Source organism: Euprymna scolopes, chromosome 40 (genome assembly GCF_053919585.1).
Source record: "Euprymna scolopes isolate OS-2025 chromosome 40, ASM5391958v1, whole genome shotgun sequence".
Lineage (NCBI taxonomy): Eukaryota > Metazoa > Mollusca > Cephalopoda > Sepiida > Sepiolidae > Euprymna > Euprymna scolopes.
Genome location: NC_136521.1, coordinates 70,400,618 through 70,427,477, shown reverse-complemented (window position 1 = coordinate 70,427,477; position 26,860 = coordinate 70,400,618). Strand labels below are relative to the sequence as shown.

Genomic DNA, 26,860 nt, shown 5'->3' with positions numbered 1-26,860 from the left:
GGAGGTTTTAGCTGGAGTCGGATTTCTAAGAGGAATCGGAGTGGAATATTTTATTCGACTCAAACTTCTTAAGTCCAATAATTTTTTTATTTTTATTTTTTTTACATGGTTTTCCTGTTTGGTTTTACCAGTTGCACAATTTAGCAGTTTTTGTATGGTTCTGCTTTTATTTTTGGACACATCATATTTTGTACAGTACTCCAAATGCTTCTACTTCATCAAGATATTTCTGTCCATCGGATCACCACAAATCCTGTCTGGACAGTTAATGTTTTGGTTGTGTCGTCACACAGGATCAATGAAAATTCTGTCTTTGAGTGAGATCACTGTGGATTTGGGTAGGATTGAAACCGCTATCTACAGACAATGGTCACCTGGAACCAACAACTATGAAGATGAGGATAGCAGTCCGCAAAATAAATAAATATACAAATTACTTATCTCAAGAGGATTTCTATAATAAAATAAGTTTACCCATCATGAAGATTTATATATTCCTAATAATTTTATAAATAAAATAAAACAAAAGTACAGCTTCATTTTTGTAATTAACGAGTGTCTAGCACAAATACAGACCACCACAAAATACGATTGTAAAACCGGTTTATGAAACATTAAATGTGCCATTGATTTCTGCTTAAAATTTTATTCAAGAAAAGTTGGGTACTTGCAGAGAATATTGAGGTTTCAAACTAACACATTTCAGGTGAAAATATTATTACATTATCAGGTGTCATGTCAAAAGTAGTATAAGCTACAAAAATTGATCCAGTAGAAAAATAATCTATATATATAAAAGGTAAAATGTGTGTTAGTGTGTGTGTGCATTTTTGTGTATGTCCAGCAAAAGCTTTTGGAGGGGGGGGGTTCAGGGCGATTACTCTTTCTTAGAACCTTTTATATGCTACCTAGATTATAATATCTACAATTTACGAAAGGGGGTGGTGTGTCTTATTTGGATGACTTTCACACGCTATTTTCACAGTATTTCTTAGTCTCTGCGTGTTTATTTGGCTTTTCCGTATATAAGCGAAACTGAACCTGTAGCAAAATGAGCCTCCCTGGCACTCGTGCCAGAAAGCAATGAAGTTTAATCAATGCGGCCAAAACCTGTCATATCAGACAATTGCTATTCATTTGGACACTCCCCTTTATATGGGGAGCTGGTTTTCCCCAACATCTTGGGGGGGAAACAAACAACATACGCAGAAACTGGCTTGCAGCCAAAGTTAAGTGTGTTTCATTCCCCTATGGCGTGATGTTTGACCTCATTAAATTTATACACCTGTCATTTAACTTTTTAATCGTTTGACTTTTTAATCGTTTAACTTCACTCATTCTCAGCTCTTTGCCCTTGTAGCATGGCGGTAAGTTATCAGGCTATTGACCTCAAGGGTTTGGGTTCGAGCCTACCTACCTACCAGAACTTTTTTTTCTTTTACACCTCCAAACACCCGGGCAACACCGGGTATTCCCTCTAGTTAAAAATACATAGAGCTTTTTTTTTTATTTATAGAGTTTTATTATGTTTTCAACTTAACCAGTGTTGAAAAGTTGAAAACATTTGATAAGTTGAACATCATTTGGAAGGACAAGGCAATCAAGCTCAGCTCAAAGATAAGACTCCTGCATTCCCTGGTCCCCTCAGGTTTTCCTGTATGCTTGCAAAACATGGACCCTTACAGCAGAATTAGAGAAGAGGATTCAGACCTCAGAAATGAGATGCTTCAGAAGACTGCTTGGCATCTCTTACAAAAACCACATAACCCATGAGGATTGGTTGGTTGGTTGTTTTTGTTTTACGGCATATCAACCCTTTTCGGGTTATTTAATGCCGAATCCAAAGATTTTAAAGAAAAATTTTTTTTAATAGAATATATTTGTTGTTTTCATGTCGGTTTCTATTCAACCTATAGTTGGGACCCTAACAGGTACTACCACTCCGGGTCAGAGTGGATCTGGGAGCAATAGTAATTAAAGGGTGACTCCACATTCCCCAAAGCCCACAAGCTGGGGCCTCACCACTGGATATAGTTTAAGGTCATATCCAGGACCCCCATTGAGGGACTTTTACCCTCTGCAGGGGGGCAGTCAGCGTATTCTAATGCCCCACCGACAGGGCCACCAATGAGGAAGTCAAAAACAGAATAAGGCAAGACATTGGTCCTTAGGAAGATCTTCTCATCGCAATCAGAAAGTGCAAACTAAAATGGTTCGGCCACGTAACAAGAGGAGAAAGGCTTGCCAAAAGAGTGCTCCAGAGAACAGTCAGAGGATGAAGAAAGAGAGGAAGACAGAAGAAATGGGAAGACAACATCACAGACTGGACAGGATTGAAGTTGAGCAAGGCAGTCAAACATGCGGAGGACAGAGAAGGATGAAAAGGACTGGTTGAGAGGTCATCTGTAGCACTCCAATACTGGGCAGGTGAAAGGAGATTATGTTTTAATGCTGGAGAGTTCGCAAGATCCAAGGGAAGTTACTGAATTGATCATTTTGACTAAATAATTACAATCTGCCATTTTTTAAGTACAAAATTTTAAAATATAATTGGGCTGATCTTTTGTTAAAAATACATGTACTGGATCATTTTTCATAATTTTTGGAATTTATACTAATTTCAACATAACACATAAATATGTAATAATGTTTTCAGCGGAAACTCATTGGTTTTAAAGTATTGCTATTTTACACAAGCACCAAAAGTTGCATCGTCTTAATATAGGGCTTTGTTTTAAATTATTACTCAGACAGAGAGACATCATAAATCGTAAGATTTAGTGTCTGATCCTGCTTGAGAACAATTGCCAACCCAACACTGCGTGCTGTGGATTTCTTTTTTTTCATCTTCATCTCTGGTTCTGGCCGTGTCATTGTCTCCCACACATTGCTGACACCCAAGAGGGTTTATTAGCTCACAAGTATAAAAAATAAAACAAAACAAAACAGAATCCGATACTTTCTATAAATATTAGTTGCACTCAGCGTACAAAAAGGAATTGTCCTTATTGCAATTCATTATTGAGATGAGTATTATTTATTCATTCATTTATTGCGGACTATTATCCTCATTTTTTAATTGTGGTTTCATGACGTTTCAATCAAGTATTCCTCTGGCTTTCATCCGGTGAAAACCGCGACGGGATAGAATAATTGCTGAGAATGCAGTTAGGAGATTCAAAATTCCTATCCCGTTGCGGTTACCACCTGATGAAGGCCAGAGGAATAGTTGGTCAAAAAGTCGTAAAACAACAACTAAAAGATGAGGATAATAGTCCGCAATAAGTAATTGTTCTTATATTCTAGTCACTAGACATTATAGAAACATCAATTACAGAAACATGTATACTTTATATACACTAGACATATACAGATAAAGATATATAGACTCGAAAAACAACATTTGTTTGATTTGACAACACAACATAAGGACCCGTGACATAGTGGATAAATTACTTGGTAAAATTCAGTTGTAAAAGTCACTCTTCTGGAGGTTGAAGGTTCAATCCTCCGACTGGGTGACACTAAAGATACAATTGTGACTTACTTAGCACTTCTGCCCAGTCATGGCTGATGGAACAAGAACATGCTTTCGCCCCACATGGATTAAATAATGTGTAGATTTCCGAGTTAACAGAAAGATTCCAAGTTTGACAAGATACAGCAGTTACATTGATCGAAACATTGTGAAAAGAATCCAAATTTATTCATGGTGTTTGGTTGATTTTTGCTTTATGGCATAAGACAACCTTTTTCAGGTTGTTTAATGCAGAATTCAGTAATTTTGGAAAAAAGGTTTTTATGCTTCAAGTTCTTTATATCTTCAAATATTTATTCATGAAGTTTGGTTTGGTTGTTTTGTTTTACAGCACATCAACCCTTTTTAGGTCCAATCATTTTGCCTGCTTTACAAATATTTTAATGGAATGTGCTCTGATGAACTCATTGCACATATCCTTGACAAACCCGCTGAGCAACAAAATCACACCCCTTCACTGCTGAGGTCCTGATCTTGTAACAAAACAATTGCATTTTTGTACCATTTTTCTCAACACATATAATCCTCAATATAATTTTAAAAGAAAAAATGTTTTGCCAACAACAGATATTGATTACCTGATTGAAACATTGATTACTGTAAACTGGTGGGTATTGATAAAGGTCTCTCTCTCTCGGGCAGTCCGTTGATTTCGACGATGACGCGGAGGCTGCTTAGTGTTCGTGTCGAAGGTGTGATGCGAGTCCGATCGGAGCTCTAAAACCCCGGCCGCAGATGTGACACTTGATGGCAGGAAATCCGGGTAGTGGCGTCCATAGTCGCGCTCTTTTTGCTTCCCAAGCAGCAATGCTTTGATCTCTAACGGCATCGGCTGCGTCTGATACCACACTTCTCCAAACTATCTGATCTTCAGCTTTTCTTCTCCAGTCGTTGAGTTGGTTTGTGTTTTTCAAATGTCTCTTGAACACATCTTTATAGCGCAGTTTCGATGCGCCTAAGGGTCGTGTACCTTCTTTGAGCTCACCAAAGAAAACTGTTTTTGGTAGTTTGTTGTCTCACATGCACGTGACATGCCCTGTCCATCTCAGTTGGTTTGTTACGATTATTTCTTCAGCACTGGGCAACACGTAAATTGCATGTTGCTTCACCATTGTTCAAACTTTAGGGTTTGAACTTCTGTTTCTTCAAACTCCTGGAATGCTCAGTGGGGAGAACCATAGATTGAAGCTCAGACTAGCACTGCACATGAAAATAACGATAGAAAAGAGACAGGCTTTCTGTGGGAAAGAGGTTGCAGGGAGGAGAAAAGGGCATCATCCACCAGGTTTCGAAACTCGTTCTGAGCTCTAACAAGGCAGAATAGAGTATTCCAAGCAGCACCTGCCCAGATGTAGCAATAGTACTCCATTTTAGGGCATATCTGGCGCTTATACAGGTACAGGATTGCATTGGGAGTGAGATAACTTCTGGAGTAATAGAATGATGCAAACATTTTCCCAGCAACATTGATAAAGGGGGCAACAAACAATGCGTTTCTCAGCCAGGAATAACCTCGGCCTTCAAAGCGAACAGAGTACTAATCATTTTTGAAACAATCCTGTTCCCAAGGAACAGCTGAAATGTGCAGTTCTAGGAGATCCACTTTCCAAGGCCTTGCCTCCCATCTTTCGGATGGAGTAAATTTATTGCTTACTACCTGAGCCCCCCCCCCCACAGGGGAATACCAACGGGGCTACTCAGAAAAGTTTTAATAAGAGTGCTCTTCCTTTACGGAGCGCTGACTTGACCCCCCTCCCCTCATCTTGTGTCATATCTTCCTGCAGTGGGGAGAAAGTAAATAACACCAACAATGTTAGTATAATATAAACGTATCAGCCCATTTATTTTCAGAAAACATTGAGATTATGTCAATTAATGTCTCCTCGCTTACATAATAGTCTTAACATATTTGCACTTTATGGACTGTGCTATATTTTATGGTTTTCAAGTTGAATTCAATTTTTACAGTATGTTTTGTTTATTAAATTGTTAAGTGAAAGTACAGAGCAGTTAACAAAGCCTCCTCCCCACCTCTCCATGTTAAGGCTTTCTAAATAATCTTTTGCAGTTTACTACCTATACCCATGCTGAAATGATAACGACTACGTAGGTTTTCAGGCCTGCTGAAAACAAATATTGCATTTAAATTTACCGTAAACATATAGTTTTCCGGAGACTAAGCAATTTGGTAATTTAATTCCATATGTTAACACTGGTGGCCATTTTTGTGGCAAATTTAAATGTGATAATTCGTTTTCAGAGGTTTGTATTATTATATACTAGCAGGGGTGCCCGGCGTTGCTCGGGTGTTTGGAGGTGTATGCTGTGCAAAAAAAGCAAAAAAACAAAAAAAAATGGTTCATTTTTTAAAACTTTGACCCCTATTATGACCCTTTAAAATTTATAGTTTCGGGCTCAAATCACTTTATTAAGTTAGATCCAGGTTCAAGGAACCTATATCTAAAATTTCAAGTGTCTAGACCCAAAATTGTCGGAGGAGTTTGGTAGAGTTCTTAAAGGTCAAATAGTTGAAATTTGACCCCTTAACAGCCAAATTTCTGGCTGACACCCGTCACATCGATTTTCCCAAATCTCTGTACCCGGTATTTCAAATTTCGAGTCTATAGACTAAAAATTGACAGAGTTATTGCGTAGGGAAATGTACACAGACAGACAGACACGTTCACTTTTATAGATATATAGATTGTATTACACAGTAAGTTTGGGAAAATGAGTTAAAAATAAAAAAACTACACAAAATACAGTTAGAAACTCGCTCAATATATGTTACCGTGACATAGGCTGACATATATTCGGTGGATTTATAACAGTATTTTGCATAGCTTTTATTTTTAACTCATTTTCCCAAACTTACTGTGTTCAACAGAGGGTCCGGTGCCATATTCAATTTTCCAATACATCGGTAAACATTGTTGTTCGAGCTGAATACACATGTTACATTAAATAAAAACAATAAAAAATTATCCATTTTGGGTAGAAAAGTAACTTATCTTGCCTTTGATAACATTTATTTGTTATATATTTGTTCTTTGACAACTTTTTCGAATCTTTGTGTATAGTAATACAAACCATTTTCGGCATACCCAGAAACCTGTAAAAGTTATTTTAAAAGTGATTGTTAAGGTGGAAAGTAAGTAAAAATTTATTAGAAAACCATGAAAAGTGGGTGTTAACTATTCTATACTTTAAACGGTACTTGTGCAGTTTACGGATTGCGCTGTATCTATATATCTATAATAAAAGTGAAAGTGTCTGTGTGTGTGTGTGTGTGTACATTTCCCTATGCAATAACTGTCAATTTTAAGTCTACAGACTCGAAATTTGATATACAGGTATTGAGATTTGGGAAAATCTTTGTAAACCGTTTTCGGCCAGAAAGAGGTCAAAGTTCAATGATTTGACCTTTGAAAACTATCAAACTCCTCCACCAATTTTGGGTCTAAACACTTGAAATTTTAGATATAGGTTCCTTGGACATGAATCTAACTTAATAACTCGATTTGAGCCTAAAACAATAAATGTTAAGGGGTCATAATAGGAGTCAAAGTTAAAAATTTTACCTCTGCGGTCTCTACCAAATTACCCAAATTTCTGGTTTAAACATTTGAAATTTTACATAAAGGGTGTTCAGAGATAGGGCAAGCTTTTTAATCGGTTTGGGTCGAAAATTTTTAGTTACCAATATATAAATGTATGTATGTATGTTTGCATGTCTGCGTAAAACTTTCGACAGAGGCGACGGATTTTCACAAAATCAATATCGTTTTGAAGCTCGGCCCTTCAGACAACAAATACCGAAAAATTTGGTTAAAAAAATTAATTTCTTCACCCTCAACTGGGCACTTTTCAACAGGGAGGAGGTCGCTTTTTTTGCCGATATTTTCGAAAGTCATCCCCTCTTTTCGATTGTCTAGCCTTAATTTAAACCTACGTCACTTCTGGTTTCCGGTGGTTGTAACAGCAAAGACATCAGGTTTTTTTCCTCCTTCGCGGTAAGGGTTCGAGCCTGCCTTCCTACTACCACTTTTTTTTTTTTGCTCAACACACACCTCCAAACACCCGGGCAACGCCGGGCTGAATTGCTAGTATATATATATATATATATATATATATATATATATATATATATATATATATATATATATATATAAAAGAAGAACTTTAATTTTTGCCCATTGCCACTCATGGCAAATTTTCTCTCCTCAAAATCTGAAAAGGTCTGGAACCTTACTTTTTCTTGCCTGATGATATCTAATATGATTGAAACGGTTTGCACACCGACGGTGTGTCAGAAATTTCGTGAAAAATAGTGAATAATTCCACCTCGTCTTTCCAAGCTTATAACTCCTCGAAAAATGTCATTCAAGCCCTAATTTGTTTTTCCAATTTAAGGAGCAAGGGTCAAGGTTTCATTAAAAAAAAAAAAAAAAAAAAAATCAACGTGTTTTTTTTAAAAAAGGTTTTAAACTTCAGACTTTACAGATAAATTTCTAAAAAACAATACTTTTTTTTTGTTTTAAATTTGAATATATTATTTATTGACCTTTTCTCTTCAATTTGTGATATATAAGACTTTGGTGAGTAAATTATTTACTTTTTAATAGACATTTCAAAATTGGAGGCGTGAATTATTCGCCCCCCTGTCTTTCCAAGCTTATAACTACTCGAAAAATGAAATTGAAGCCCTAATTTTTTTTTTTCAATTAAAAGGAGCAAGGACCAAGGTTTCATTAAAGAAAAAAAAAAAAGAAAAAAAAACAACGTGGTTTAAAAAAAAAGGTTTTAAACTTCGAACTTTACAGGTAAATTTCTAAAAAACACTACTTTTTTTTTTTAATTTGAATATATTATTTATTGATCTTTTCTCTTCAATTTGGTGAGTAAATTGATTATTTACTTTTTAATAGACTTGAAAATGGGGAGGCGTGAATTTAAAAAAAAATCGTTTGTCTAAAATATTATATTCGGTTTATTGGAAAGAGCATCAAATTTCACATTGACCCTGAAAATATCGTAAAAATAGAATCAATAGAAAAATTTTGATAGATTTTTAAAGTTTTAAAATTGAAAAATATTGAGTTCGTAAAATTCATTACTATTTAAAAAAAAAATATATATATATATATATATTTCTATTACTTTTAAAACAACTTTAATAGTTTATTTTGGAAGTATAATACATAAAAAAAAATAAACAACCCACTTTTAAAAGAGAAATTACGAGATTTTTATATTTTATTCGCAGTTTCGTGTTAGGGGTGTCAAAAATTCCTACAAAAATTCTGATACACCTCACCGTAGTAAGATACAACTGTATTCACATAAAAAAATTTTTTTAATATAACTTGCTCTCTTATGATTGAGCACTACCAACGACCCTTGTTGAAATTCAATTATTTTCAATTTTTGGATATCTTCCCACCGAAAAGAAATATATTATTTTTCAAGTTTAACGGTATCTTTTGTTTAAATTGTGATGTGAAAATACGTAATAATTACAAAACGCTCTTGTTATGTGAAAATACGTAATAATTACAAAACGCTCTCTCCTCCCTATGTTAAGAAACGGTTTTTTTTTTGGGGGGGGGGTTTACATAGACGGCACCACTTATCACGGTCGATAGGCCACTCAAGGATAAGGGTTAAAGAGTGTAGAGTAGTCAAAAGGACAATATAGTAATCGATAGTAATGGAAGTTCGGTAAATTTGTTAACTTAAGTGGAACGGCTCATCAGAAACTTGTTCACGTTGGACTTGAAGACAACCATATTATAGAAAGCTGGAAAGCAGGAAAACGGAAGACAATTCCACAGGCGTACAGTTCTAAGAAAGAAGCTTTGATCATGGAATCTATGTTTAGGTACAGACAAAGAGTGGGGAAAATTATTGATAATGTTTTCAGCTAGTCTAGTGTTTCTTGTGAAAGTTTGGCGAGAGGGGACCATAGATTGAAGCTCAGTTGAACATAATCTTATTATTTCAGCATGTTTCGTATTACTATTCTGCATAAGTGCCGCTATGTACTTACATAATACGCCGTTTCATCATACGAGTATACGGTTGGCCCAACCATCTGTTGGGTCGGGTCCCACCCTATAAATTGAAAACGTAAAAAATAAAATAATTATTTAAAAAAAAAGGGGGGGGGTAATATGGTTTTACTTGTACAAGTACACAAAATTCTGCATTAATTTCCCAGCAACTCTGTCTTCTTATTAATATATATCAATTTCTATTTATTAATGCGTTGCGTAATATTTGGATTCGTTGGTTGTTATTGACGTAAAAAAAAAAAAAAAAAGTTATGCATTTTCAATTTTCATCATCTATATATATTTATGGCCATTTTCCCTGGGTGTTACCATTGCAAACTCATAATAACGACATATAAAATAATAGCAAACAATTTTCTAAACAATTTTTAATATAATAATAATAATAACGCATAAAACACGATAAGTATGTGTTATGTAAAAGGGGTTTGTTTGTTTTTTTTTCTTGTTAAAGTTTTTGCCGAAGTCCGACATAAATAAATACTAAATCAAATAAATACATACGGACAAAAAATGATCGACCGACGTGTATACGCCTGACAAAGTCTCTGTTTTTCTCGAACGCTCTTAAAATTAAAATTGGAGTCCGAAATTTGGAGGAATGTTTCAAAGCAAACATTCTGAAAGCTACACGTGCCAAGCAAAACTTTCTAGTTTCTCTTCTCCCTGATGTTGTATTCGACTACAGACGCTCACGGCTCGACCAGTACAAAAACTTCGGCTTTCATTTAACATTTATTTCGGGGAAATAAAATTCCAAAAATGATAAATTTTAATTTATTTTTTATTTTTAATTTTTGCTTGGGAGTCACGAATTATCAAGGCTCGAAGGCCACTCGAGGATAAGGATTAATGACTAGAGAAATAAAACTAGAGAAATAAAACTAGAATCAGACAACCAGACCTTTATGTGCTAAATATGCAACATAATATTATAATATAATTGTATTTTCTCTATCGCTCTCCTTCAACCCAGGACTGTATCTTAATAAACAAAATCTCTGATAGCATAGATATAGCACTCTCCCTCGATACTAGTGCACAAATACATGTATTTGGTGATTTCAATGTCCACCACAGTAACTGGCTTGGATTCTCTTATTACACAGACATAACTGGTAGCATAACACATAGCTTCTCTATATCCCATTCCCTATCTCAGACGGTTACATTTCCGACACATTTCCCAGACCAGCAAGATCAACATGCCTCACTTCTAGATCTATTTCTGACAACAGTTCCCGATGATTGTACAACAAATGCCCACAGCCCACTCGGGAATGCTGATCACGCTGTGATAATGGTAGAAATCACCCTAAATTCTTGCCCTAAAACTGAAGACCCAAAACAACGAGGTATTACAAAAAGGCTGACTGGGAAGCTATCAGAGAACTCATCAGAGATGCCCCATGGCGAAATATCTTTTCTCTTCCAGCGGAACAGTGTGCAAATGAGACCACTGAATGGTTCAAAACTGCAATTGAAGCATATGTTCCCACATAGCAAGCCCCACTCTCCCCAATGGTTTACTTCTGCTTGTGCAGCTGCCATTTGTCAAAGGCAGCATGCGTTCCGCAGATTCAACCGGCATAAGTCCAGTTCAAACAGACAGAAGTAAATAGAAGCTAGAAGTAATTATAAATGAGTAATAGCGACAGATTACACTGAAACCACAAGAAAACGCATCGAAGCACAGAAATTAGGAACCCGTGATTTGTAGAAAATCTGCAACAGTGTAGTAAATAATGGGCAGTCAACGATTCCCCCACTATCAAACAATCATGAGGTTGCTTGCACGGCAACCAACAAGGCTAATCTGCTTGCCAGTCAGTTTGCCTCAAACTCCACACAGGACCCGGTACACCACTCCCTCCCCAACTTTCCTTTGCGGACAGACGCTACACTAGACGGTTTGAAAATCACCCCCTCTCAGGTACATGGTATCATAAAAAACCTAGACACCTCAAAAGCATGTGGACCCGATTTCATCCCGGCTGTGCTATTAAAAAAATGCTCTGCTGAAATTGCTCCAGTTCTCTCCAAACTTTACAATAAATGCCTTAACGAATCTTGCTTTCCTGATTGCTGGAAAATCGCTCCTGTGGTACCAGTCTTCAAGAATACTGGTGAAAGAACTGACCCACTAAATTATCGCCCCATTAGCCTCCTCCCGCTTTTCACCTAAATATTTGAGTCCTTAGTAAATCAAACCCCAGTTCAACACCTAACAGCTGCTAAACTCCTGACCGACAAACAATATGAATTTAGGCAAGCCTGTTCAACAGCAGATATCTTAACTGTAGTCTCTGAACGTAGATACTGTTTACTGGACAAAGCAGGGGAAGGTAGAGTGGTAGCCCTTGATATATCTAAGGCTTTTGACAGGGTATGGCACGATGGTCTTCTTCGGAAAATTAGATCATATGGTATCACTGGAAGAATACATAATGTAATTAAATCTTTCTATAATAAGAGAAAAATCCAAGTTGTCCTGGACGGTTGTACATCCAAACAATATGATATAAATGCAGGAGTGCCTCAGGGGTCTATCCTTGGGCCTTTATTATTCCTGACATTCATAAATGACCTCCCTGATAAAATTGTTTCGGAGATGGGTATATTTGCCGATGACACCACTCTCTATAACAGGCATGAGTGGAAAACAAATGAACACATATCTAAGGACATGGCAGAAACACTAGAGGAAGATCTCCAATCTGTAGTGGAATGGGGACAAAAATGGATGGTCACATTCAATGCTGCCAAGACTAAGCTTGTTTCCTTCAATAACTGCAAGAAACCTTCTCTATCACCAATAGCAATAGCCAAGAACACATTACCTGAAAGTACTTCTTTTAAACTCCTTGGCCTAACGTTTACAAGGAACATGAACTGGAATAGAAACATTGAGAGCATTGCCAAGGCTGCTGCAAAGAAGGTGGGCTCTCTCTACCGTGCTAGAAAGCTACTTATGCCTGAAAGTATCCTGTCACCATTCGCTCATGTATGGAGTACTGTTGTCACATTTGGGCTGGTGCATCTGCTGCTTGTCTCTCACTCCTGGACAGGGTTCAAAAGAGAGTTACCAACCTGATAGGTCCTGAACTGTCATCTAGGCTTCAGCCTCTGTCCCATCGACGAAATGTTGCATCCCTCTGCCTGTTCTACAAATACTTTAATGGTGAATGCTCTGACAAACTGCAAGCACTTGTACCTCCTCAACATGACTAACCCCGACAAACCTGACAAGCAACTAAGTCCCACCCCTTTACAGTAGAGATCCCTAGGTGTAAAAAAGCCTTTTACTCCAATAGTTTCTTCCCCAGAACTGCTAGTCTTTGGAACTCCTTTCTGGGATTCTGCTTTCCCAACTGTATTGATATGCAGAAGTTCAAGTGTAATGTGTGACCTTAAACTATATCCGATGGTGAGGCCCCAACTTGCGGGCTTTGGGGAGTGTGGAGCCACCCCTTAATTGCCATTGCTCCCAGGTCCACTCCGGGTCGGGGTGGTAGTACCTGTTAGGGTCCCAACTATGGGTTAAATAGAAACCGACTTGGAGAAAAACAAATATATTCTATTAAAAAAATATTTCTTCCGAATCACTGGATTCGGCATTAAATAACCTGAAAAGGGTTGATATGCCGTAAAACAAAAACAACCAACCAACCAATCAAGTGTAATGTGAACAAACATCTTGCTACTCAACTCCCTTCATAATGCCCCTGCAAATTATGTCCCCAATAGTAGCCCCCTACTTCAAAGTGGCACTGTGCCTTGTTTGAGATGAAAATTGATTTAAAAAAAAAAAAAAGAATGTAAGGTCATGGTTTGCCCATGCAATACACATGGAGTACTGTTACCACATCTGAGCTGGGTGGTGTATCTGCCACTAGTCTCTCGCTCCTAGACAGTTCAAAAAAGAGTCCCCAACCTAATAGGTCCTGAACTAACTATCAACTAAACCTCTGTCCTACCACCGAAATGTGGCATCATTGTGCCTGTTTTACAAGTATTTCAATGGCAAGTACTCTGACGAATTCCAAGCGCTAATACTCCCTCAACGACACTACCCTTGACAAACCCGACAGGCAGCAAAATCCCACCCCTACACTGTAGATATCCCTAGATCCCATAAAGCCTTCTACTTGAATAGCTTTTTCCCTCGGACTGCTGCACTTTGGAATTCCATCCCGGGTCCCTGCTTCCCTAACGGTACTGACATGCAGAAATTAAAGTGTAATGTGAACAGACATCTTGCAGCCCAACTCCATAAATAGTGTAGCGACTGCTACATATGGCCGGAATAAATGCCTGGCAGGAAAATTTTACAGGGATCACCGCTTTGAAACACCCACGCATATGAAAAATACGTAAGAACATGACGATGTGATGTGAGCACTGCAGACATAAAACAAAAGGAAGCATGTTACACTCTCTTGCGTATAAATACAGTATGTTACACTCTCTTGCGTATAAACACAGTATGTTACACTCTCTTGCGTATAAATACAGTATGTTACACTCTCTTGCGTATAAATACAGTATGTTACACTCTCTTGCGTATAAACACAGTATGTTACACTCTCTTGCGTATAAATACAGTATGTTACACTCTCTTGCGTATAAATACAGTATGTTACACTCTCTTGCATATAAATACAGTATGTTACACTCTCTTGCATATAAATACAGTATGTTACACTCTCTTGCATATAAATACAGTATGTTATACTCTCTGCGTATAAATACAGTATGTTACACTCTCTTGCATATAAATACAGTATGTTATACTCTCTTGCGTATAAATACAGTATGTTACACTCTCTTGCGTATAAACACAGTATGTTACACTCTCTTGCGTATAAATACAGTATGTTACACTCTCTTGCGTATAAATACAGTATGTTACACTCTCTTGCGTATAAACACAGTATGTTACACTCTCTTGCATATAAATACAGTATGTTACACTCTCTTGCGTATAAATACAGTATGTTACACTCTCTTGCATATAAATACAGTATGTTACACTCTCTTGCATATAAATACAGTATGTTACACTCTCTTGCGTATAAATACAGTAAACAAGCTGGAATGTGTGAGAAGGCTTGTATATAAAGATTTACCTGCTAAAATCAAATCAGTTTTCCCTTTAAATTCTCAACAACAACATGTGCTCAAGGAAACTCCGTCTATTTAGACGTAAGACAGCATTACCGAGAATGCCACAGAATAACCAGTTTTCTCTTCAATACCTAGCATGGAAAGTTACCACATTGAGCAAGGACTTAAATTTTTATCTTATTTAATTGGAATTCATTATTGAGATGAGTATTATTTATTAATTTTCATTTATTGCAGACTATTATTTTCATCTTTTCAGTTGTTGTTTCACAATGTTTCGGCCAACTATTCTTCTGGCCTTCATGAGGTGGTAACCGTTACGGGATAGGAACTCTGAATCTTCTAACTGCATTCTCAGCAATTACTGCTATTCATAGTTGTTGTCGTCTCAAAATTAAAATAAAAAAATTTTTTTAAAATTTTTAATTAAAAAAAACAATTAAAATTGATTTAAATTTTCCTTTAAACAATTTTATTTCAAACTACTGTTATAATGATATAAACAAACTCTCACACACACACACACAGACAGACACACACACACACACACACACACACACACACACACACACACACATAAGAACTTGAATTCCTACTAGACACTATCCTCGAGTGTCTAAGGTCTCTCTGTACAGGGGTTTGTCAGAACAACCTGGCATGAGGATAATTTTTCCATAGAAGTAAACCCTGACCAAATATTCAAAATCACATAGTATTCGCTGCCCAAATAAGATCTCTTCACTATGGCTAACCCACATTAACTTTTCCGAGGAATGGTGCACCTTCTCCAAGTGATGTTACCTCAAGTAATAGCACGAGGCTGGATACTCCACCAGACTAGATAAATTCTTGTCCTGGAATCTAGTAAGACCAAGAGACCAAAATGAAAGATATACTACAACATATGAAAATGGTTAATTGTGGAGAGGAAAATTATGTTTTCAATTTCTTTACTAACTCAGTTTTTGAGAGATAAAGAACTTAAATGTAGCATTCGACTATCTATGTATCTCATATAGAGTTCAAGTGTTAGCCCCAGGTTGTGGGCCTCTTGACTTCTGAGAACTTCTACTGAAGTAAAATAAAACAAAAAAATGCATCCATTTATATGAATTATAGACTGTCCTTCTCAAAAATAGCCACCTGAACCTTGAGGCCATATGTTGCACTCTCATCATAAAAAGTCAGTAATTTCAAGCCTCGTGCTATTCTCACAAAGTCCTCACTTCATTAATCCTTCATTGTGAACATTCAACACAAGAAAACACTTATATTGAAACAATTAAAACTAACATTCCTAACACATAAACAAACATTGTTTATTTCATGTTAATAATGCGATTTGATTTCGTGTTCTTTGTCGTGTGTCGTTATTTTCCGGATTTCATTTTTATTTCTTTATGTAAGGATGTGGATTGGTGAAACCTTTAACTTAATCAGTGATCCTATTAAATTTACCTTTAATGGTCCTGCGGATACACTCCTACTTTTGACTTCGATAAAATTTGTGACACACACAACCTGGGTCCTATAAATTGATAAATCCCGATTGTAACTTTGTGACCTCCCAATCCTCACATCTTACAAGTGGTGACTCTACCATGAATTTAAAAACATATTCTACAATAGTATTCCTGCAAATCTAGTCTCAAATAGTAGCCCCTTATAGGTAAGTGGCCCTGAGCCTTGTTTGGGGGGGGGGGTGAAATGACAATAAAAAATTTTAAAAAAAGGTGGTGTGTAGTCATCATTAATGGTGTAAATTAGGTAAAACTTGATTATTTATGGTGACGGCTCTACAAGAACTTGTTTACATTGGCTTTAAAGGCTACCATGTTGTAGTTGAAGAGAAAGCAGGCCAGTGGAACAGTGTTTCACAGGCAGGCAGTTTTGAGAAAGAAGCTTTGCTAAAAATTAAATCTAAATTTTAAAGATATCTTGGTGCTTGTTAATTTTATTTTTATTTCGGACTACTAGTCTCATCTTTATTAGTTGTTGTTTTTTTTTTCTTTTTTTAAAAAAAACAAAACAAAAAAAACAACAACAACTAATAAAAAAAACAAAAAAAACAACAACTAATAAAGATGAGACTAGTAGTCCGAAATAAAAATAAAATTAACATAAAAATGCTCATCTCAAAATAAAAAAAAACAACAACAACTAATAAAAAAAAAAACAACAACTAATAAAGATGAGACTAGTAGTCCGAAATAAAAATAAAATTAACATAAAAATGCTCATCTCAAAATAAAAAAATAAAAAATTCCAATTAAGGAATAATATATATATATCTTGGTGCTTCTTCGTTATTAAAGTCGAATCGAAAATCAAAATATCTAATTTCATTAAAAACCAATGGTATCTAGTGAATTGTCATGCCGAAATTAGTAACACATCCGAGAATTACGAAAAACGATAAAATATAAAATTAATTATTAATGGAAATAATTTTTTTTTAATTGCAAGCTATGCATAAATAAACAACATGAATCAGAGGAATGTCTTGTTACAATTAATGGTGGATATCATTGAATTATACAATCGTCAAAGTACATGGTTTATGTAATAATGCAGTAATAATGCAGTAATAATGCAGTAATAATGCAACTAATTGTGACTTGACAATTAAGTAGATTCACATTTCTTTTAGTTGAAATTGATATAAAATGTAAGTAGACACTATTGTTTTTATGAAAATTTATTTTTCGACTTTCTTTTCTTTTTATATATATATATATATATATATATAATTTAAAGGAGATTAGACTAATAGTCTAAAGAGCTAAGTGTATTTTAATGTAACAGTGAAATTACTAGTTTAATTAAAATACAGGAAATGCTCGTTGTAATTTAGATATATAATAAGCTCGATAGTTAAATGTACTAGAGCTAATTCAATATTAAGTAATGTGATTTACAATTTAAAATTAAAAAAAAAATTTTTAAATTTAAAAATCAAATTTTAATTAAATTAAAAATCAGTTTCATAAGAAGGAACAACAACAAAGTCAATTATCTGTACGATCGTTTCGGAAATCCGTGCTTTTTATTTGTGGTATACATGAAGTTATGTAGAACAATTATATATAGTTTTTTTGTTAAGCACAGTCTCCTCATCAGCAAATTTAGGAGGATTTTTATTGAATTTGCTAGGTTTATTTATGGTGTCTTTTAAATTCAATAAAAATCCTCCTAAATTTACTGATGAGGAGACCGTGCTTAACAAAAAAACTATATATAATTGTTCTACATAACTTCATGTATACCACAAATAAAAAGCACGGATTTCCGAAACGATCGTACAGATAATTGACTTTGTTGTTGTTCCTTCTTATGAAACTGATTTTTAATTTAATTAAAATTTGATTTTTAAATTTAAAAAATTTTTTTTAAATTTTAAATTGTAAATCACATTACTTAATATATATATATATATATATATATATATATATATATATATATATATATATATATATATATATATATATATATATATATATACTCGGGTTTTTTTATATTCAAAAGTAATGGACTAATGAATTCAACGAGGTTGTTAGATAGTGCTCAATAAAAAGAGCTGATAATACTTGTTTATTGTTATATAAACATGCTCACATCCCGCTGCTACAAATAGCCACTTGTTTCAATCAAACAACAGATATCATCAGGCAGCGATTTGACTATTCAAAAGTTCAATGAATAATCTTATTCATTCAATTCATTCTTATTCATTGAACTTTTGAATAGTCAAGTCGCTGCCTGATGATATCTGTTGTTTGATTGAAACAAGTGGCTATTTGTAGCAGCGGGGTGTGAGCATGTTTATATAACAATAAACAAATATATATATATATATATATATATATATATATATATATATATATAGATATAGATATAAGCAGGAATATTTATTAATTGCCTTTTTTATTTTTGTCGTTTGTCCAGAATTACCTCTATGTTATATTTATTGGACGGATTTCTATCATTATTTTGTTTTATTTTCGAGGTGTTATTGATTATCGAGACTACAAAGCTGACAATCTCATGTCTGCCATCTTTTTGTCATTTTAACTTAAGCGCTCGACAAACTTATCCAGGTAGGTAGAAGAGTAACTTATTTTGCCTTTGGTAACATTTATTTGTTCTTGACCACTTTTCTGGTTTGTTGTCTCTAGTAAAAAATGCTCTTAAAAACAAAATTTTTTAAAAATCTGTATGATGTATGTACTCATGACGGAAGTGACCAAATGTTACATTTTATTAAAGATTAAATCATCAATATACTTTTCGTGATTATCTATGACTTCCTTCCATCTAATAACAAACTTATTAATTCCATCACTGTAAAATCCTTTTGGCTTTGATTCAAAGAACTCACAAATGTCAGTTTTAACATCTTTCTGCGTTACAAACGCTGTTCCTTCCACATGATTTTGTAAGCTACAAAACAAATGGTAGTCTCAAGGAGCAAGGTCAGGAGAATAGGGTGGATAAGGAATTTTCTTCTAACCAAGTTCTTTGATCTTTTGTGAGGTGATTCTTGCTGTGTGGGGTTGTGCATCACCCTTTTTGATTCACTAGAGCAGGGTTTTTCCCTCAAAGCTTGGTTCAAACACTCTAATTGCTGACAGTAGATCTGAACATTAATTGTTGCATTAGGTGGTAACAATTCAAAGTGGATTATTCCTTGGTAATTCCACCATATTGAAAGAAGAACCTTATTCCCATGAAGTTCTCTTTTCAGATGTGGCTGAGGTCTTTCCTCTTTACCAAGCTATTGTCTTCAACGTTTAACATTTCAATAAAAAAAACATTTTTCGTCACAAGTCACAAGTCTATCCAAAAAAGGTAAAACAAGTTGATGAGAATGGAGAGAAGAGCAGATGTCGACATTGGATTTAAGATTGTTTTCAGACAATTCATGAGGCATCCATTTTCTAAGTTTAGGAGCTTCTCCAAGTTGTTGAAGATGACGATGAACAGTTGTATGGTTTGAACTCAGTTTATTGCCAATTCCTCAACTGATAAAGCAAAATTTTCTTTAAGAGCTGCATCAAAAACTTATCATCAAACTCAACTGGACGTCTGGTTCGATCTTCATCTTCAAGAGTGAAATCTCCACTTCTGAATTTCGTAAACCATCTTCGTCAAGTTCTTTCATTCACACATTCCTTTCCATAAACTGAGTGAATATTTCAAGCCGAATTTGGCTGCTGAGTTTCCTTTCTTGAACTCATAAAACATTATATGCCTCAAATAATTCTTAGGCACTTCCATGTTAGTAGGGTTGTAATCAAGCAAATCTAAATTTTATCGTTCTATAAAATTGTAATCAGTTAAAATGTATCTAAACATAAAAATGTAAAAAATTACACAATATAGTTTTTAAGTTTCGTTCAACTTAAAAACAAAGGTAAAAATTCGGACAGAACAGGATGAGCTGATATATACTCAATGAAGTTTTGATCTACAGATTTGAAATTTGGTATATAGGATATATACCAGGCACCCAGGCTAGTCTATAATATAAATCTCACCTGTCTGTTTAAATGTATGTATGTATGTATGTATGTATGTATGTCTCGCAAAAACTTTAGACAGAGGCAACAGATCTTAACAAGATCGATGTCATTTTGATACTCGATGTCTCGGACGACAAATATTGAAAAATCAGCTAAAAACATTAATTCCTTCACCCTAAACTCGACTGTTTTGTACAAGAAGTGGTCGCTTTTTTTTTCGCTAACATTTTAACAAGTCATCATCACTGTTGGATTGATTTGGTTAATTTCAACATTTTTGACTTCCGGTCACGTCATGGAGACATCGGCTAAGATGTCAAATTTTCTTTCACTTTTTTTTCAGTCTTCACGTCACGGGTTCAAGCCTGCCTGCGTACTACCACTTTTTTTTTAACATCTCTCTTCACCCTGGCTGCCTACTGTTGTTTTGATTCTCTCCCCCACGCTACTACCATTTTTTTTTAACACCTCTCTTCACCCTAGCTGCCTACTATTGTTTTGATTCCCTCCCCCACGCTACTACCATTTTTTTTTTAATACCTCTTTCCATATTAACAGGTTCGAACCTACCTGCCTACTACCACTTTATTTTTTTTTTTGCTCAACACACACCTACAAACACCCGAGCAACGCTGAGCACTTAGGCTCTTCTATTATATAAAAGGCAAAATGTTTGTGTATGTGTGTGTGTGTGTTACATATGGTCTGGTTGGTGATCGTCTAGCGATTAAATGAACAGTTAATTCATTTATCAATGAATACGAAACACTTTGTTTATAAAAGCAGACAGTTTATTTTACGATATATTTAATATACACATTTTAACACAATGACGGTGGTGGGGGTTAGTGGTAGGGGTGGTCGCGAACTCTGACAATTCGTCCCTCAGCTGTCCGTCTCTCTGACTGTCTGCTCTGCTTTGTTTATCTTTTCTCTTTTATTGGAGTATCTTCGCCCTCTTAACCCAATTCTTTGCTAGCTCATTATTAACACTTTTCACTGATTTTCGGTTTGACCCATAACCGATTGACATCATGGATCCAGGTCATCACAAGCCCGGGGATTCCATTGTTTATTTTCGTTTGCTTGGACATTAGTTCACTTGCCCTCTGCTTACATTCCCAGGGATTTCATTGTTTATTTTCGTTTGCCTGGTCTGACTCATAAATGATTTGACGTCATGGATCCAGGTCATCACAAGCCCAGGGATTCCATTGTATATTTTCATTTGCTTGGACATTAGTTCGCTTCCCCTCTGATCTGATCACGCTTTTTTGATTGCCACTAACTCCGCCGTTACTGGTTGTATGTTAGCGAATTGACGACTCGCATCAATCCCGAACATCCTAGCCCAATTACTGTATCCAATGTTGTTGACAATGTGAGGCTGCCATGGGACAGGGAAAGACAAATGGTCTACATTACGATCTTGGCCGTGGCGAGAATAGTTATTTGGACATCACGTCTGCAAGGTGGCCGGGGCTGTTGTTTTTTTCTGATCAGGATCTGATCACTTTTTTTTAAACACCAACTACGGGTGAAGATCCGATGTGATAGAAGAAGGTTGCATCATGCAGCATTTGACAGAAGATGGATACATGTAGCAAGTCTGTATGTACGAAAAGGAGCCAAAGTGTGGGACACGCAGTTCCGTCAACTGTAATCAATTTTTAGCCTCTTAGCTAGCTGAGTGAGTGCTCCATCCCTCTTCAATTAGGAAGCTTCCAAGATCCCCACTCCCTCCTATCTGCAATTTTTCTTTTCACCCCTTACTGTAAATTTCACCCATCTTGGAGAAAAAGAAATCAATCACTAACACCTTCCCCTCACCCAAGAATTCTTAATTTCGTCTCATCTAGAGGGCACCCTCACTTAGAGACTGTTCCGCTGGATCTCAGGTTTCTTTACAAACCAGAGCAGAACGGGCAGTCTATCAACTAGACAGAGTTGGGAGGGTCCCACTAATCACTTTTTTTTCCGCCACCCTCAACACAAATGAACCATTGTACCATTATTGTTATCTTTTTTGTTTCTACACGTAAATAAAAAATGTTTTAAACAACTGAGCTCTACGTAGGACGTCCCCCAGGATGAAAGGGTGAATGCGGTATTATGGTGAAAGAAGATACTATCTAAGAGTAACTTTTGTTTAGTTCTGGAGTGACAAGGATGACCAACGACCCCATTTTCCACTCCTTTGAGTTGGCCGTGTGCCTAAGTTTTTTGTTCAGTTTGAACTTACATTGTGATTTTAGTCTGAATAAAGGATTTAACATTGTGATTTTAGCCTGAATAAAAGATTTAACATTGTGATTTTAGCCGAATAAAAGATCTAACATTGTGATTTTAGCCTGAATAAAAGATTTAACATTGTGATTTTAGCCTGAATAAAAGATCTAACATTGTGATTTTAGCCTGAATAAAAGATCTAACATTGTGATTTTAGCCTGAATAAAAGATTTAACATTGTGATTTTAGCCTGAATAAAAGATCTAACATTGTGATTTTAGCCTGAATAAAAGATCTAACATTGTGATTTTAGCCTGAATAAAAGATCTAACATTGTGATTTTAGCCTGAATAAAAGATTTAACATTGTGATTTTAGCCTGAATAAAAGATCTAACATTGTGATTTTAGCCTGAATAAAAGATCTAACATTGTGATTTTAGCCTGAATAAAAGATTTAACATTGTGATTTTAGCCTGAATAAAAGATTTAACATTGTGATTTTAGTCTGAATAAAAGATTTAACATCTCAAGGCTACCTCTTTCCACATTAATTATGCAAATCAGAAACTATTCTTATGCGATCCACAAACTACTACCATGCAACTACTACTGCCTATTTACTCCCTGAGACTACCCTTTTTCAACTGACGGACCCCAGTTCACTATTGCATTTTCCTGTGCCTCCTACAGCCTTCCAGCAACCCTCATCACCTCTTGCAGCTTTACACTGCCTACCACAGCTTCCTGCAGCCTTCCAGCGCCTGCCACACTTTCCTACAGCCTTCCCAGCATTCCAGTGCTGATTGATGTCAGGCTACACACTCTAGAACCTGTCAACATTTGGCCCGCTGATGCCAAACTTCCAGTGCCTACTGACGTTAGGTTGATCCTGGTTTACTTGGACTGACCACAATCTCCAGTCTTTTTTAAATTGACTATTTTTCATTTCTTTCTTCCCCCCCCCTCCAAAAAAAAAAATCAAAGACGATTCGTTGTCTTCAACCTTACTTCAGTTTTTTGTAATTCTTTCTTTTGCTATTGCTGTTTCTCTTTTTGCTTCTGTCTAATATTTTAGTTGTACGGTCGATTGGTTTAATCTCCGCCCCCCCCCCACTCACTGCAACAAGACAATACTATAGGATTATCAGACAATTGTGGTACATGTATACGTATTTGTTTATTAGTCACATGTGTACTCATCGCAGTTTCTCTTTCTGTTATTTTCAGATCTTGATCATTGTTTAATCAACGAATAAAGATTGACAAATAGAGCAGACTCTTATTTAAATACCAACGTTGTGGTCGTTCGTTTAGTATTTTTTAAATTTTATTTGGATACTTGGACACACAAACAACTGCCCTTTGTATAATAAATGATAAAGTCAGGGGGTATATTTTAGAATATTAAACGGGGGGGGGGGAGGTTTCTGCAATGTTAAAATTTTGAAAATAACAAATATATATCAGGTTAGTTTCGTATTTTCGTCTCGCTCTAATTAAAACGTCTCACATTTTTAAAAAAAAATTCTTCTTGTTGTATCATATTTAACGATCAGCAAAATAATCTGTCCTATTTAAAAAAAAAAAAAATTATTTCGCACAAGGATGTATTATTGTATTACATTCTATTAACTTAAACTAACTTATTAATAATCATGACAATTGCAATAGTTTTTTAATGAATAGAAACCGATTTGAAAAATAGTTCATTAATTTTTCAAACATACAAGCAAACATATGTATAAGTATTTTATTTTTTTTTATATATAAGTTAAAGATTTTATTTATTTATTTATTTTGCCACTGATTAATACGAAACAACGGCCGTTAATAAAACGGCTGCGCGGTGGTTCCACCAAGGTGAGCGAGTCAAACTGTTGGGTGAGGTCGTAACAAAATACTTTTTTTTGTTTATTGTCATTCAAATGTCTCCTGGCAACTTTATCTCTCCTCTGTGTAAATTAGAATAGTATTCAAGCGAAACGTCGTCCATACCGAGGATCGTCTAAGCCATTGTTTGTTTTCCTTTCTTTCGTGTTTCTCGGAGACCGGCGGTTTATTTATTTAAACCAAACGTCGAATGTTTTTATCACTGGAGTGAAATGTAAAAAAAACGTGGACAACTTAAAAGGAAATTATACTTTTGATATACATGCATTAAATACATGTGGATTGAAAAAAGAGAAAAATTAAAGCGAAGAAAGAGAAAGAAAAAAAAACTACTCTAATAATGTTTTACTAAATGAGATTTTTGTTGTTGTCGGTCATAAATAAACGCAAAATTCCTTTAAATATTATCCGAATTTAAAAGTTGCTACATTAAAAAATAATTAAAATAAAAAATCACCATGAGGAAGCTTAGCCGCGCTTTGCTGTCACGTCTTGGACCGAAACCTTTAGCCGAAAAAAGGCGTATTTTCAGAGGAGTGCCCGAATATCGCGGAGCCCACAAATTGCTACTCCGCTCCGGTATCCTACCGGCCACCAACGGCAGTTACAACAAAAGATTCCTAAGACACCCGACGCGACCCGTCTTTAGTGGACCCGATAGCGTAGAAAACCCTCGTCTGGCCCCTCTTCAGGTCACATCAATCTTGCGCGTGAACGAACTCAGTGTCGACATCAACGAAGGGGCCGTGAAATATTTCGAATCAAACCAACTTCAATCAAACAATCCCATCGAGGACCGTCGTTCGAACGTGAAATTCGTGGGCAGCCCTAGGTTTCTGTTTGGGGTATTCGACGGACACGCCGGATGCGCCTGTGCGCAAGCTATAAGCGAAAGACTCTTTTATTACATCGCACTTATGATCTCGCCCCTTCACACGATCGAAACAATCGTCCATATGCTTCGAGAGCGAAACATTGACATCCATTCTACAGGTATCCTTAACTGGTACAGGGGTCAACACGACTATGTCAACACTGAACTCTCCCCCATGTACAGTAAGAGTTTGGTTAAACTCGCCCACGAGATTCTGGCTGTTTATATCGAAGACTATACAGTCGAAGAAAACCTATTAAGCGCCTTTTCGCGACTGGATCAGGATATTGTACAAGAAGCTCTACCTGACTATTCCGCGTCGTTTAGTAATAATTCTGAGGCTATGCAGATCGCCTTCTCGGGGTCCTGTGCGTGCGTCGCCTTTGTCGACGGTATTAATCTGTACGTGTCTAACACCGGTGACTGTCGGGCTGTTTTGGGAGTTAATGTTGGAGACGACCAGTGGGAAGCTAAGGAGATGTCCAACGATCACAACGCGGATAATATACACGAAATAAAGCGGATAGCCAGCTCTCATCCAAACGAGGGCACACATTTAATTCGGAATGGTCGGCTACTCGGAGATCTCGCCCCGTTGAGGGCCTTCGGCGACGTACGTTACAAGTGGCCAGCCTCGGATCTCAAACACGTGCTAAAAACAATGGCGTATTCGACTCCCTACGGAAACAACTTGATCCCAGCCCACTACCACACGCCACCTTATCTAACCGCTGAACCGGAGGTGATGCACCGAAGACTCACCCCCAAAGATAAGTTTCTTGTCCTGGCCACAGACGGACTCTGGGAAATGGTTTCACCAGAGAAGGTGGTCAAGCTCATAGCTGGACACATGGAAGGGAAGCAAGTTCATGTTAATTTTCGCCTGCCTTACTCGGACATTACCCTATCCGAGATAAACCAGATCCTTTTGAGGAGGAAGTCTAGCTTGGCAAACAAGGCCGAGGATTCTAACGCTGCTACTCATCTGATTCGGAACGCCCTGGGGCCCGAACACGGACGGGTGTCGGCCATGTTAACCCTGCCAATACACATCTCTCGTCTGTACAGAGATGACATTACAGTCACTGTGATATATTTTGATAGCGATTATATACGTGACCACTTCCAACAGTCCTCGTCGGAATATGATTATTAAATAAAAACTCTTAAAATATAATGGTATAAATTATTTTATCCCGAACCAAGGATATCTTGATTTGGTAAGACGTGTGCACTGTTTTACTTTTCATATATATATTGCTCCTCTTAACAATGTTGAGCCTTTTCTATTTTGATAAGTTTTACTTTGTTAAAGATATACTAGATATAAAAGTTCGAGACGGCATTTCCGGGGAGACAGATATAAAGCGGAGGCTGAAGAGTCCTACATGGGCGACGACCAGATTGTTTTGGATTTGAAACTGACAGTACCGATGTTGTTCGGATTTTCTGTAACACACGTGTATGGTAAACGTTACTAATTAGTTCGTTCTTCTGCGTTTTATAGACTGCTATTTTTTATTTTATTTATTATTTTTTTTGGGGGGGGGGGCATTCATGCAGAAAGTGATCCGTGCTGAAATAATAACGTTATTATTTAAAAAG

At 36.2% G+C, this 26,860-nt stretch overlaps 2 protein-coding genes across 2 annotated transcripts in view; one reads left to right on the top strand and one right to left on the bottom strand.

The window, feature by feature from the left end:
• Positions 1 to 10,308, bottom strand: part of LOC145265632 (cysteine desulfurase-like) — a 52,994-nt gene extending 42,686 nt beyond the window's left edge. Inside the window, exon 1 of the mRNA XM_080121673.1 lies at positions 10,117 to 10,308. Coding sequence (XP_079977799.1) covers positions 10,117 to 10,231 — 115 coding nt within the window. The 5' untranslated portion in view covers positions 10,232 to 10,308. The remainder of the gene's footprint in view (positions 1 to 10,116) is intronic.
• Positions 10,309 to 24,305: 13,997 nt separating this feature from the next.
• Positions 24,306 to 26,418, top strand: LOC145265630 (pyruvate dehydrogenase [acetyl-transferring]-phosphatase 1, mitochondrial-like). Its single transcript, XM_080121672.1, has one exon. It carries the CDS (start codon positions 24,840 to 24,842, stop codon positions 26,409 to 26,411), a length of 1,572 nt encoding a protein of 523 aa, XP_079977798.1. The 5' UTR covers positions 24,306 to 24,839; the 3' UTR covers positions 26,412 to 26,418.
• The last annotated feature ends 442 nt before the right edge of the window (positions 26,419 to 26,860 follow it).

Excerpts from the sequence above, each read along its gene's own strand:
- LOC145265630 (XM_080121672.1), top strand. The coding sequence starts at position 24,840 with ATGAGGAAGCTTAGCCGCGCTTTGCTGTCACGTCTTGGACCGAAACCT.